This window comes from Dysidea avara, chromosome 8 (genome assembly GCF_963678975.1).
Source record: "Dysidea avara chromosome 8, odDysAvar1.4, whole genome shotgun sequence".
Classification (NCBI taxonomy): Eukaryota; Metazoa; Porifera; class Demospongiae; order Dictyoceratida; family Dysideidae; genus Dysidea; species Dysidea avara.
Window position 1 is genome coordinate 19553467 of NC_089279.1, and position 12445 is coordinate 19565911.

Consider the following 12445-nt stretch of genomic DNA (forward strand, 5'->3'; position numbering starts at 1 on the left):
ACAAGAATAGTTTCAAACTACCAGGACACACTCTCAACTGATCTGTTGCTACAATAGCACCTACTGCAAATTTATAAGAATAGCACCTACTGCAAATTTATAAGAATAGCACCTACTACAAATTTATAAGAATAGCACCTACTGCAAATTTATAAGTAGTAGAAGAAACCTCTTGATAATATCACAACAGATACGATAGTTAGCACAATTCCATTTCCAGGTATACTTAAGGGTGACAATACTCACATAGTGCAATTCTACACAGTGTACATGTGGGAAGAACCATCCATTTTGGCTCATAAATTATTAAATAGCTAAGATGGTTACATGGTCTAGCTTACAAATTTCATACTAAATCTTTAAATTTGTCAGGTCTGTTTTCTGGAGATGGACTTCTGTGGGTGAGCATACTGTACCTCAACTACAGGCTACGGGCTTAATTTCTTTACCCACTTTGACTTCAATCCAAAATGTGCCTTTTCACCTTGTATATAAGGACACATGATAGCATGTAGTGCAGCCAAGGAAAGCCAATGCAACTGGGCGTGTGACAAACAAGTGTGTATTTTACAGAAACCAAAAGCGCTTTTTGTGATTTGAAAGTACTGAGAGTATTATAGTACATTCACGTTGAGCTGAATCCTCAAAAACATTTAATAACTCATGAATGCAATTACACATGATCTTGAAATTTGGCTCATTTGTAGTACTGCTTGATCCGCTAAAAATATTTTGAAATCTTTTTGTTCAAATGTTTGACATAATATTTACGGCCTATCAAAATTTTCACAATACATTTCCTATGGGGAAGCCATATAAGTACAGTGTCCATTACAGTCCTTTCCCGAACTTGTAATGGAGCCAAACCGTACATGTCTGTTGTTGACACCTTTGCTGTTACCAATAATCATCTGGTTGGCTGAAATGTTAACTCTGTTGAGAAAAAAATCCACTTTTAATTTTTAGCTGTTTTTCAGGATTCAGCTCAACGTGAACATACTATAGCTAAGAATATAAAACCAAACATTTGAAACAAGGTGCTCCGATAGAGCAGTCACTGAGAAGTAAAAAAAATAAATAAATGTGTGCAAAAACACTTTGATAAAACCTACCTAACCTGTTTCTGCAAACTAGTTGCACATGTCAGTAAACTATCAAGATAAATATTGTAATGGAAATCTGTTTAAATATCATGTGAAAACCAATTATACATGCATGTAACAAGTACATTTTGAGATCCCTTAATGCATGCAACATCCAACAGCTGATAATTTCAAAATAGAAAATTTCAGAGGCAGTGGTGTGAAAGGCATTCTTTAGGCCCAGCTGTCAAAAAATCGAATCTGTATCATTGGCTGATTTAGATACGGCATCTGTCAATGGATGAATCCTATAAATAATAGTCATTGCTCTAAGCATCCTCCAGCCTTAACTGCATGTTGATAATAAAGTGTGTAGAACAATTGTTCCACTCTGTGTTTCAGTGGTCCATTTGTGTATTAGTGGAGGCTGTTAGAACATATCCAAACTGTATGTGCATTCACAGTGACCACAAATGCTTCCACCAAGTTTCTATGACATTTTTTTATTTAACTGAAATTTCTAATAACTGACTGCCTTCAGCCAAGCATAAAGCTATGGTTAAATTACATCACTTCTGCCCCTCGATTCTTTTCAAGTGCTACACAGTATTGTTGGGAGGTGTAGCTACACTTTATACTGAGGATCTCTGAACTGGATTGCCACTGCAGCTTTACCAAGTTTTCAGTCAAGGCTCATGTGTCTTCTCCACTCAAGGCTCAGCTTTAGCTCTAAGGTAAGAGTTAGTTTATTATTTTAGTACTTAAACTTAGTTTTCAAAAGTAGTGGGATGCTTCTTGTACCTCAGGGCATTCCCATGTAACTCTGAGCACGCGTGTAACACTTCACTCCCTTGTAGTCAGACATCCTCAGCCTAGTCTAACCATGCCTCCTAGCAATACTGTGTAGCACTCGCAAGGAATTGAGGATATAAACAACCTGCTTGTCATACAATATCAACAATGAAATGGTATTGAAAAATCATTCCATTTTGTGTTTTAGTGGTTCATTCCATTCTGTTCCGTCCATTCTGTGGATTAGTGGAGGCCATGTCTAACATTGCAATACTGCCAAGCTGTCATGAAGAAAAATTGAGGGTGGTTTTTTTTTTTGGGGGGGGGGACAGGAAAACCCATATCCCTACTATACAGTACTAGTATGCTGTATGATTACATAAATTATAATGTTATTAGGCATGGAACTACTCTAAACATGTTGAGATACCTTTCAACTGGCAGTTCACCAACAATGATAGTGCAATGAACAAACACTTGCAACACTGTCCTTATTATACTAGACCACAACATTATGATGATACTGAAATTTGGAAGTGTTTACCAGTTGACAAGGAAGAATGCAAACTACAACGAGTTCCAGTGTCAACTGTATCATCTGGCAAATGTTGATATTGTTTGTGGTATTTTATTAAGTATGTGGAAATTCTTGCAGGAGTATTGTATATTTAAAATTTGATATCAAAGACCAAAAAGATCATGTTAAAATCTAATGTAATTCATTATGTGTACTATGAGGGAGGAAGACGATTTGGTGAATCAAATTTAATGGCTTATATATAGTATGTCTTGCATGAATAGTTTCATTACATAGTGAGTTATCATTACTAAAGTACTAGCAGTATTACAGTCTTGATAGAGTAGGTTTTTGTGTCACTATTGCAAAGATGATATGAGAAAAACAACTCAAACTTGGTGGATGAATACCTCATAGTCTGAACTAAGTTGTGCCAAAAAGCATGCATGGTGCTACAGATGCAAGAAAAATCATGCCTGCTGACTAGTACTACTGCTGGGGCAATTGGAAACAGTGGAAATGGAAACCAGAACATTGAAAGTAGAAATGAAAAACAGAAATGTCATTTCCCATATTTTTTTGGTACACATTACTCAAGTCATGATACAGAACATGCTATACAAAATGTACTCTTTGTCCATGCAAGCTACCTGTCGAAATGAATATTAATAATTATGGAGATGACCTATATATATACCGTACGCAAGGAAATTTTGACGTAAAAAGATTTGACGAATTCACAATTGTGCAGATTTGACAATTAAAAGTTGACGAAATGTTTGGACTTGCCAAAGCGCCTTCAAAATGTATTTACTAAAGACTGATTTTATGTGCTTTTGCACAGCACAAAGTACAGAGGCGCTTAATCAGTTAAAGTTTGACGAATTAAATATATTGACGATTCGTACTGATTTGTCAAATTCGTCAAATTTTTTTGACGTCAAAATTTCCTTGCGTACGGTATATATGTATTAAATACCTATATAGCTTTCTGTAGACCTATACTTAACATGATGTCTTACAGTAATTAAAAGTCATGACAAATATGTACATGTTTGGGACTTAGCTTCTGTATATATTTGACATGTTCATAAAGCAGTGATCTTTGTAGAAGAGGTGGCCACTAGGTGAGGCTTTGTTGTTAAGTTTTTACTATATCAGTTTTCCATTTCCAGTTTCCACCATTTGATAGTCGCTAATATTGTGCATATGCAAAATATACTGGTACATGCCTGAAAGAACAGAGTAAAGTACAATTAATGAGAGTTGGGCAAACAATACACAATTGAGCTGAATTACGTTCTATAGACCAAAGGGGGATGTGATAAGCTAGGGGCATCTATAGTGGGGGATATAACTGGTTGATACAATTATTAGTGCAGTGTGAGAAGCACACTCAGCATGAAAAGCATGCTTTATTTAGGGGGTCTAAAGGCATACCCTCACAGGAAATTTTGCAAATTTAACTTTCTGTAGTTGAATTTGGTAATAATATTGACTGAACCTTCCCTTAATAAGCATTGTGAGCCAGTGAAATCATTATTTTCTAACAGCGGTAACTAGCTTTCATATAAAAGGTACAACATAAATACTGCAGTATGTGGTTTGAGTTCAAAGTTGAAGTTCAAGGAGTCTAGGAGTTGATCTTTGTTCTTTATAGTTTAAAGATGGATGTTCTATTAGAGTATAGTTGATTGTTCTATTAGAATATTTCAATGTTTAGTAGATTTTTTTAGCAGTGTTACCCCTTTAATCCCCTTTGTTGATTCCTAGAAGAGATTATTTCTTCTCTTCTCACTCTTTCCATGTTTTCATGTGTGCTTTAGATACAACTGCACCTGTACTGTAACTTTCACCATCTTTCTAGCTATAGCACATAGCAAAATTTTGGAGGGGATAGTGCTTCAGCCCCCCATGCACCCCCACCTTTGAAACTGCCAATCTTCAAGAATCTGTCAGTAGCAATTGCCTCTCCTGTAGCACCAATTGCCTCTCCCTGCACTAAAACCTAAACAACGTTCCATGCTATTGGGTGTGCTTGAATTCACATATTGGATGCACAAGGCCAAACTGCTCTTTGTTTGGCACATCTGTTGCCTCATCGGCCATAGTTGAAAACAGTGGAGCAGAACAGATCTCTTGAAGCATTGATGACTATGATTTCACCACAAACAGCAATCATTTGATTTTAGGTGGTCTTACTTGTAGCTATACAGAACATTTCTGTCGCAACTTCTCAAGTGTTCATCAAGGACTGTATCACTACACTTTATCCCGAAAGTGAAGCAAAACAATACAATTACCAGGATTAGCTACAGCATGTGGTACAGCTTCTTGGCAAGTAAGGTCATCACAATGACCATGTGATGCCAACTAAGCCTTGTCTTCCATAAAAATAATTGTTTCAGCAATGGACTTTAACTTTCCTTTATTCTTTGCTCCATGCCTTTGACATAATTACGCTGATCAATTGCAACCTGCTTGCTCTCCATGACATTTTTGAATGCTTCAGCTGGATAGACTGCTTGTCTGCTTCTAAATGATAGCTGATTCAGTGTTTACTTCTTCAAAACTGATCTCTCAACTTTTGGCTGGCTTTCTGAAGGTCAGTAAATGGGTGATTAATAAGTATTCCAGTAAAGCTTGACATTGAATATGCAGCCCTGCCAAATAGTACACAGTGCTCATGCATAAACTAAGCCACTGTAACAAGAAAACCAGCTATGCTGAAAGGAGTGTTTTTGCTCATAAGATGGAAATCTGCATGCTCTGTCAGGAATAAAATGGCTTGTAAGGAGGTAATGCTTTTCATCATCAGATATAGTGCTTTGTTGCATTAATTCAACTACCTCCCTTCTCTAAGTTTCTTGACTACATGCATAGTAGAACTTTCAATGGTGTCAAGTGATGTATCTGGAGAATACAGTAGACTTTCAGAGTTGGATGATGAAGTAGATAATTTGCAACTAGTAAAAAATCATTTGAAGAATCACTGAAAACACCAGCTGAGTGGAGATACCCTGAGCTAATAAAATGTCATGCATCTAAAGAGAAACTATCAGATAGATTATGTGTGGAAGTATTCTCAATTGATCCTCAACCATTGGAGCACACCCAAAAGGAAGATCAAGAGCTGTGAGTGATCCAACATACATCAGTGTGAAGTGCTTGTAAAATCATCTTCTGCTAATGGAGACTCACCATAATGCCATGCAAGAGTGATGTATGTTATATCTTTGACCTCCACTGATGAAGAGCCGTCCAATGAAAAGATTGGCTGAACTTGAGAGGTTAAAAGTATCATTGCAACTAAAGTTCACAAGCAGCAGGACTGCAGAGAATGTGCATGGCTGAACCCACATGTACAGTGGCTTGGGTGTTCACCATAGCCAATTGAGAATCTTCACTACAATCATCAACTGATCAACTGAGCCACTACTGCTTGATCCATCTGCATCTCTTCAAGGAAATAAATAATTTATAGTATTGCATGTGTATATTATATTATAATTATATAGCTATATAGTTTATATCCATGACGATTGTACACATTACTGTACACTTGACTTAACTACTATTAATGAGCAGATTAGTATACAACTATTATAGCTAGTTTATAATAAAGTAAGTAAATAACTGCGTATTCACAGCTACTTGTCAGTGTACAATGCATTGCTCGAAATCACAACATTATTAGCTACAGTGTTGAGTTGACAGCCGTAAATTGTAGTCCAGTTAGCTAGCATAGTGATCTTCCATGATTGATTTTCAATCACACTAGCATGTAGGCACAAAGTGATTCGGTCTGTACATGTGTGATTTGTGTAAGAAAATTAGATGCATGATCAGAGTAACCGCACACAATCATGCTGGTAGTGGAGACTGTGGAATGAGCTTGAGCATACTATACCTAGATACCTCAGCTCAGTTTTTGCTAAATCTGTCATTGAAGGCCATAGATCGTATATTCTTCGAAGAATATACGATCTATGGTAGTACGCATGTAGTCTCGTGTGGAAAAAAGCGGTCTCGGATAAAAGTGGTCTGGCCACGTGAGACTAGTACGCATGCGTAAAAATGGACGATCTCTCTCTCGGACTCGGCGCATTGGAAAAAGAACAGTACATGCAGTGAGTGGGAGAAAGCCACAGTGGGAGAAGGAAGAACAAAATACTAGTAAGTTTAATGTGATAACGTACTTTTTAAGGTGCTGTAATCTGCCGTCTCACGTGCACATGTTTACACGTGCCTTGACGTACTTGACCTAGGCACCCAATGAGAGGTCCCTTGAGACCAGGGGTGTCACTACAGCGCGGGTACATAGTTGCGTAGTACAAATGTCAATTAAACGTTATTAGTTGCTGCAGTCACAAAAGAGCACATACAGTAATTTGTGATCTCTGACATTGTCGAGGACATTGTAGAATAGCTCACCAGCTGCCTTAATTAGCCAGTAGTAAGTGTTAATTAGAACGGCAATACAGAATTGGAATTCTGCCAGTGTGCTTGCTGTATTACCTGCTGGGGGGGGTGATTTATTTGGGATGATGAACACCTCCCCCCTCTGCATTTTATTGAAAGAGCACTGTGATATCAACTAATCAAGCATTCTTATACAGTATATACACATAAACCAAGGAACATAGCAGGTAATAGAGCACACTGGCAGGTTTCCAATTCTGCATTTCTAATTAACACTCACTGCTAGCTAATTAATGTAGCTGGTGAGCTATTCTACAATGTCAAAGATCATAGGAGTCTTCCATCAATAACAGGTACATTTATAACTTGACTATGTCAGCAAATTCAAGATTATTCCAAGCCTTTCACATCAAAATGCACTGTAACTATTATGCAATACCCCATGTTGCAAGGGTGTATGCCTTTAATGTCAACATCCCATCTAATACACTCTATAGTTTGTACAAGTTGAACTGGATCCTAAAAAAATTAAGTCGATTTTTTCTCAAGAACGTTAACATTTCAGTCAACCAGATGATTAGTGGTGACAGCAAAGGTGTCAACAACAGATACGTATGGTTTGGCTCCATTAAAGGTTTGGCTCCATTATAAGTTCTGGTAAGAGCTATAGGGGACATTGTATTTTATGGCTTCCTCATAAGAAATATATGGTGAAAATTCTATAAATATTATGTCAGACATTTGAACAAAAAGATTTTGAAATATTAGTGGGTCAAGCAAAACTACAAATGAGCCATATTTCAAGATCGTGTGTAATTGCATCCATGAGTTATTAAATGTTTTTGATGATCCAGTTCATCATGTACATACTATACCTCATGAAATACCCTATGTTGCAAGGGTGGATGGATAGCTAGAGTGTATTTGATGGGATGTTATGTTAAAGGCTTGAATAGTCTTGAATTTGCTGATTTAGCTAGCTAGTCATGTTAAAACATGCCCAATGTGACTGCTATTATAAAATAAACTGTCTTCAAAACAGAATTCTCACTGTTGCAGTTGAGGTAACCAGTGATGGCACACATGGATGGATTTTAATACAAGGAGCTAAGATCAGAGGGACCAGAGTCTCTTCAAGCAATGACTGCTGATACTATGATATCAAATCTTGGACATGTAGCTGAGGATATAACCAGTAGATTTAGCTGTGGAGGAAAGTTGGAGCTACCCAATAGCAGTGCAGTAAAGGTAGCTTACAAGACTACAACAACTACTGTCACACAACCCTCTACATCAACTGGGGTCAGTACAGAGACAGATGAGGTGTGGAGTTCTATAAAGTTTCCTGGTACTAGTAAAGCAGCAATAACTAAACTACTTGATGTGTGTTCAGTTGCTAGTTTTGGGTACAAAGACAAAGATGTAATTGATAAGAACTACCGAGATGCCCTCAAACTAGATCCAACTGATTTTGCAACAACATTTCAGCTTTGCAATACCCCTATCATCAGACAGATTGAATCCCTTATTCCAAATTGTGCAGGATTACAAGCAGAACTGTACATGTTGAATATCTATGCACCTGGTGGCTTTTTTAAACCTCATGTTGACACACCTCGATCAGGACAAATGTTTGGTAGCCTTGTGGTCTGTTTACCAACTCAGTTTAGTGGTGGAGAGCTGGTCGTGCGTCACAAGAAGAAAGAGATAAAATATGATTGGTCTTCACCTCCATTCAATGGTTTGCAGTGGGCTGCATTCTTCAGTGATATTGAACATGAGGTTCTTCCAATTACAGAAGGATATCGAGTCACTTTGACATATAATCTCTACTATGGCACTAACCCCAGCAGATTGTTGATTGACATAACGACTAATCCTTTTTACAGGACACTTCATGCAGCACTAAGTCATCCTATCTTCATGCGTGATGGTGGCATACTTGGCTACGAGTGTTGCTACTCCTACGTCTTTGATATTAAGTGGGCTGACTTGTTGGGCTTTACTGAAGGCAAAGAACAAATTTTGAGCAAACTGGGTCATCTTCCCTTAAAAAGAGTTATATCATACAGTACATCAAAACAAGTTGAAGCATTGAAAAAATGTGGTATTGGTGATACTATTATTGCACAAATCTTAGATATTATTCCATCCTCATTCCCTAGATTGAAAGGTGGTGACAGCATTGTGTTTGAGAGTGCAAAGCTTCTAAATCTTCCTGTACATGTTAAGCATTTCCTTAATCAGGATGATGACAAAGATGGATATGGGTTTGCATTCAAATCCTTAACATATGGTCAGTTTAAGTTTAGTGATGAGATGTTTGCTGAAGAAGATCCACGACTTGAACCAGAATTTATTGCATCTGACTTGTTTGGTGATACAGCCTGTAAATATAAATTATCAGACATCACCTGGTGTAACAAGAAGTCTAGATGGTATAATTATTGGGAAGATGAACACCAGGATGAGCCATGTGGAGCTTTTACAATCTATGGAAACCGTAGCATGGAGATAGTGTACCAACGTGCAGTAATTCTAATGGGAATTCCCAGATGGAGTGATCGATGCTCAACAACAGAGAAAGATAATGCAACCGCTAATGATGGTGCTGACATAGTGGAAAAATGTTTCAAAGATTTAGATCATCAGAAATACAGAGATATGGGCGACTACTATTGATTGTAGTGCTGCTTTTATTATCATTGCACTGCTGTGAACTTGCAACAAGCTTAGCTTTTGATTTCTTATATTATGTACTAAGCTTTCTTTTAAATAGTACTACGTAGTATTCAAATCATTGATATGAATTTGAAAGTGACTAATTGAAGGATGGTCATTTGTTTAAACTGCATTAGTGTACTTGATGCAATGTTTCAAAGGATTTATTAATTTGTCAGATCTTTCTAAAGATGAAGTAGCTACCGTGTTTAAATTACTGTAGCATAGCCTACTTCTTTGCATGCTTGACAAAACTTCAGCAGAATAACTGCAGTATGAATATTTGATTTCCAAAAAATTATGCAAAATTAGCCTATTAAATTTGACTGAAAAATGATGTCACTTTGATTAAGTGACTCACAATGCTTGTAAATCACCTAAGAGTAATGATGGTGAAATGACACCATTATTCCTCAACAGTTGTAATACTAGCTGTTACATAAAGGGCACAGTCGGTAACTGAAAATCTTATCTCTATTCTTTAGACCTAAAAGAACAGGAGAAAAAAGATAAATACCAAACAACGTTGTCATTTGTGTTTAGTGGTACACTAAATTTAACAATTAGCTTTTTTGCTATTAATAATACCTGGACTCAATACCTGTAATGCAATTCACAAATCACTCAAATAGCTAAGTTTTTAATGTGCTCAATATACGAGATTGCTAATTTTTAGTGCATCGTTAAAATAAGCTGGCTTAAGGTATAGTGTGGTTTACAGTTTCATGGCTCAAACTAAACAGTAACAATAAAGAGATAGCTTGAGTGTAGAGTACGCATGCATAGAATTTCCAGCTAGCTATACGGGTCTTCCAAACAGAATTCTCACTGTTGCAGTTGAGGTAACCAGTGATGGCACACGTGGATGGATTTCAATACAAGGAGCTAAAATCAGAGGGACCAGAGTCTCTTCAAGCAATGACTGCTGATACTATGATATCAAATCTTGGACATGTAGCTGAGGAGTGGAGGAAAGTTGGAGCTACCCAATAGCAGTGCAGTAAAGGTAGCTTACAAGACTACAACACACAACCCTCTACATCAACTGGGGTCAGTACAGAGACAGATGAGGTGTGGAGTTCAATAAAGTTTCCTGGTACTAGTAAAGCAGCAATAACTAAACTACTTGATGTGTGTTCAGTTGCTAGTTTTGGGTACAAAGACAAAGATGTAATTGATAAGAACTACCGAGATGCCCTCAAACTAGATCCAACTGATTTTGCAACAACATTTCAGCTTTACAATACCCCCATCATTAGAGAGATTGAATCCCTTATTCCAAATTGTGCAGGGTTACAAGCAGAGCTGTACAAATTGAATATTTATACACCTGGTGGCTTTTTCAAACCTCATGTTGACACACCTCGGATGTTTGGTAGCCTTGTGGTTTGTTTACCAACTCAGTTTAGTGGTGGAGAGTTGGTTGTGCGTCACAAGAAGGAGATAAGATATGACTGGTCTTTACCTGTCTCCGATCCTTTCAATGGTTTGCAGTGGGCTGCATTCTTCAGTAATATTGAACATGAAGTTCTTCCAGTTACTGAAGGATATCAAGTCACTCTGACATACAATCTCTATTATGGCACTAACTCCAGCAGATCACTAATTGACATAAAGACTAATCCTTTTTACAAGACACTTCAAGCAGCACAAAGTCATCCAATTTTCATGTGTGATGGAGGTATACTTGGCTTCAAATGTCACTACTCGTATGTATTTGATATTCAGTGGGCTGACTTGTTGGCTTTTACTGATGGCAAAGATCAAATATTACGTTAGACTGCCATTAAAACAGTTTGTATCATACAATGCTTCAAAATAAATGGAAGTCTGAGAAAACGTGGTATCAGTGAGGCAATCATTACACAAATCTTGGATACTATTCCATCAACTTTTCTCAGGTTGAAAGGCAGTGACTACATTGTATTTGAAAGTGCAAAGCTTCTAAAGCTCCTGGTACATGTTAAACCTTTTCTTGACCGTAAGGATGACTTTGAATATCAAGTGTATGGATATGCGCTTAAAGATTTTTCAAGTAACTTTGGACAAGGCGGCTTTGATTCTAGTCATCAACTTCCATGCTGGGGCTTTACACCACAGAATGATGATGTATCTACTGAAGATGCTATAGCTTTTATGCTGTTTGGAAGTGATGCCTGTAAATATAACATCACCTGGTGTCAGCAGTGGAAGTGGTATTTTGAACAAAAAGATGTTGGGGCTGAACCATGTGGAGCCCTTGGGCATTATGGAAATGAACTAGCTTGGGGTAGAGATATGGTACAAAATGGCAGTTATTCTCATTGGAATTCCTAAATGGGGTGACCACTGCTCAATGTCAGAACAAACAGCCAAGGTGAAGCATAATATTGATCACGTTTTCAAAAATTTAGACAGTCAATATTAATAGCTACATGTAATTTTAATTGATTTGTAGGATGTTTATGTATGTGATTTCATTTTAATTGCATAATAATTCATGTATCAATATTACATTAATTAATTTAGTATATTGCGTTGTGGTAGAAATTTTGGTGAGAGCAACACTTAAGATTAAAGGTTTAATTTTTGTGTATGGAGTGATCCTATGTGACAGAATTACCAAAATCAACCATGACATAACACATGCTATATTAAAATCATCTTGTTGTACTACCTGTGTATTGAGGACACCTTGGGACTGACCAAGTGTCTAAACCTGCAGCTGATTTTCAGGTCATTTTACATGCTAAGGGATACTTTGACCAAGTGTCCTGATTAACAGGTTCCAATGTATCATGCATATGTGTATAATTGTGTGAGAATTCCAATACAACACTGTCAAATCAACCAATAAAATTAAAATTGTGAATGAATTTTGGAAATTCACAATGTCACATAATAACACTTAACTTGAAATAGTCGAGTTGTC

At 37.1% G+C, this 12445-nt stretch overlaps 2 protein-coding genes across 3 annotated transcripts; both read left to right on the forward strand.

The window, feature by feature from the left end:
• The first annotated feature begins 6428 nt into the window (after positions 1-6428).
• On the forward strand, positions 6429-9703 carry LOC136263391 (uncharacterized). Of its 2 annotated transcripts, none has more exons than XM_066057901.1 (2): positions 6429-6567; positions 7856-9703. In XM_066057901.1, exon 2 carries the CDS (start codon positions 7954-7956, stop codon positions 9493-9495), a length of 1542 nt encoding a protein of 513 aa, XP_065913973.1. In that variant the 5' UTR covers positions 6429-6567; positions 7856-7953; the 3' UTR covers positions 9496-9703. The 2 variants fall into 2 exon arrangements, with proteins under 2 accessions (XP_065913973.1, XP_065913974.1); XM_066057902.1 differs by having other exon boundaries at positions 6438-6567; positions 7873-9703.
• A 683-nt stretch (positions 9704-10386) lies between these two features.
• Positions 10387-11850, forward strand: LOC136264838 (uncharacterized). The gene is made up of 4 exons (XM_066059599.1): positions 10387-10449; positions 10493-10605; positions 10683-11243; positions 11436-11850. Exons 1-4 carry the CDS (start codon positions 10387-10389, stop codon positions 11848-11850), a joined length of 1152 nt encoding a protein of 383 aa, XP_065915671.1.
• Positions 11851-12445: the final 595 nt, after the last annotated feature.

Excerpts from the sequence above, each read along its gene's own strand:
- LOC136263391 (XM_066057901.1), top strand. The coding sequence starts at position 7,954 with ATGACTGCTGATACTATGATATCAAATCTTGGACATGTAGCTGAGGAT.
- LOC136264838 (XM_066059599.1), top strand. The coding sequence starts at position 10,387 with ATGGCACACGTGGATGGATTTCAATACAAGGAGCTAAAATCAGAGGGA. Across the intron at positions 10,450-10,492 it reads AGGGACCAGAGTCTCTTCAA|CTGAGGAGTGGAGGAAAGTT; the intron begins GCAATGACTGCT and ends TTGGACATGTAG. Across the intron at positions 10,606-10,682 it reads TCAGTACAGAGACAGATGAG|TTTTGGGTACAAAGACAAAG; the intron begins GTGTGGAGTTCA and ends TTCAGTTGCTAG.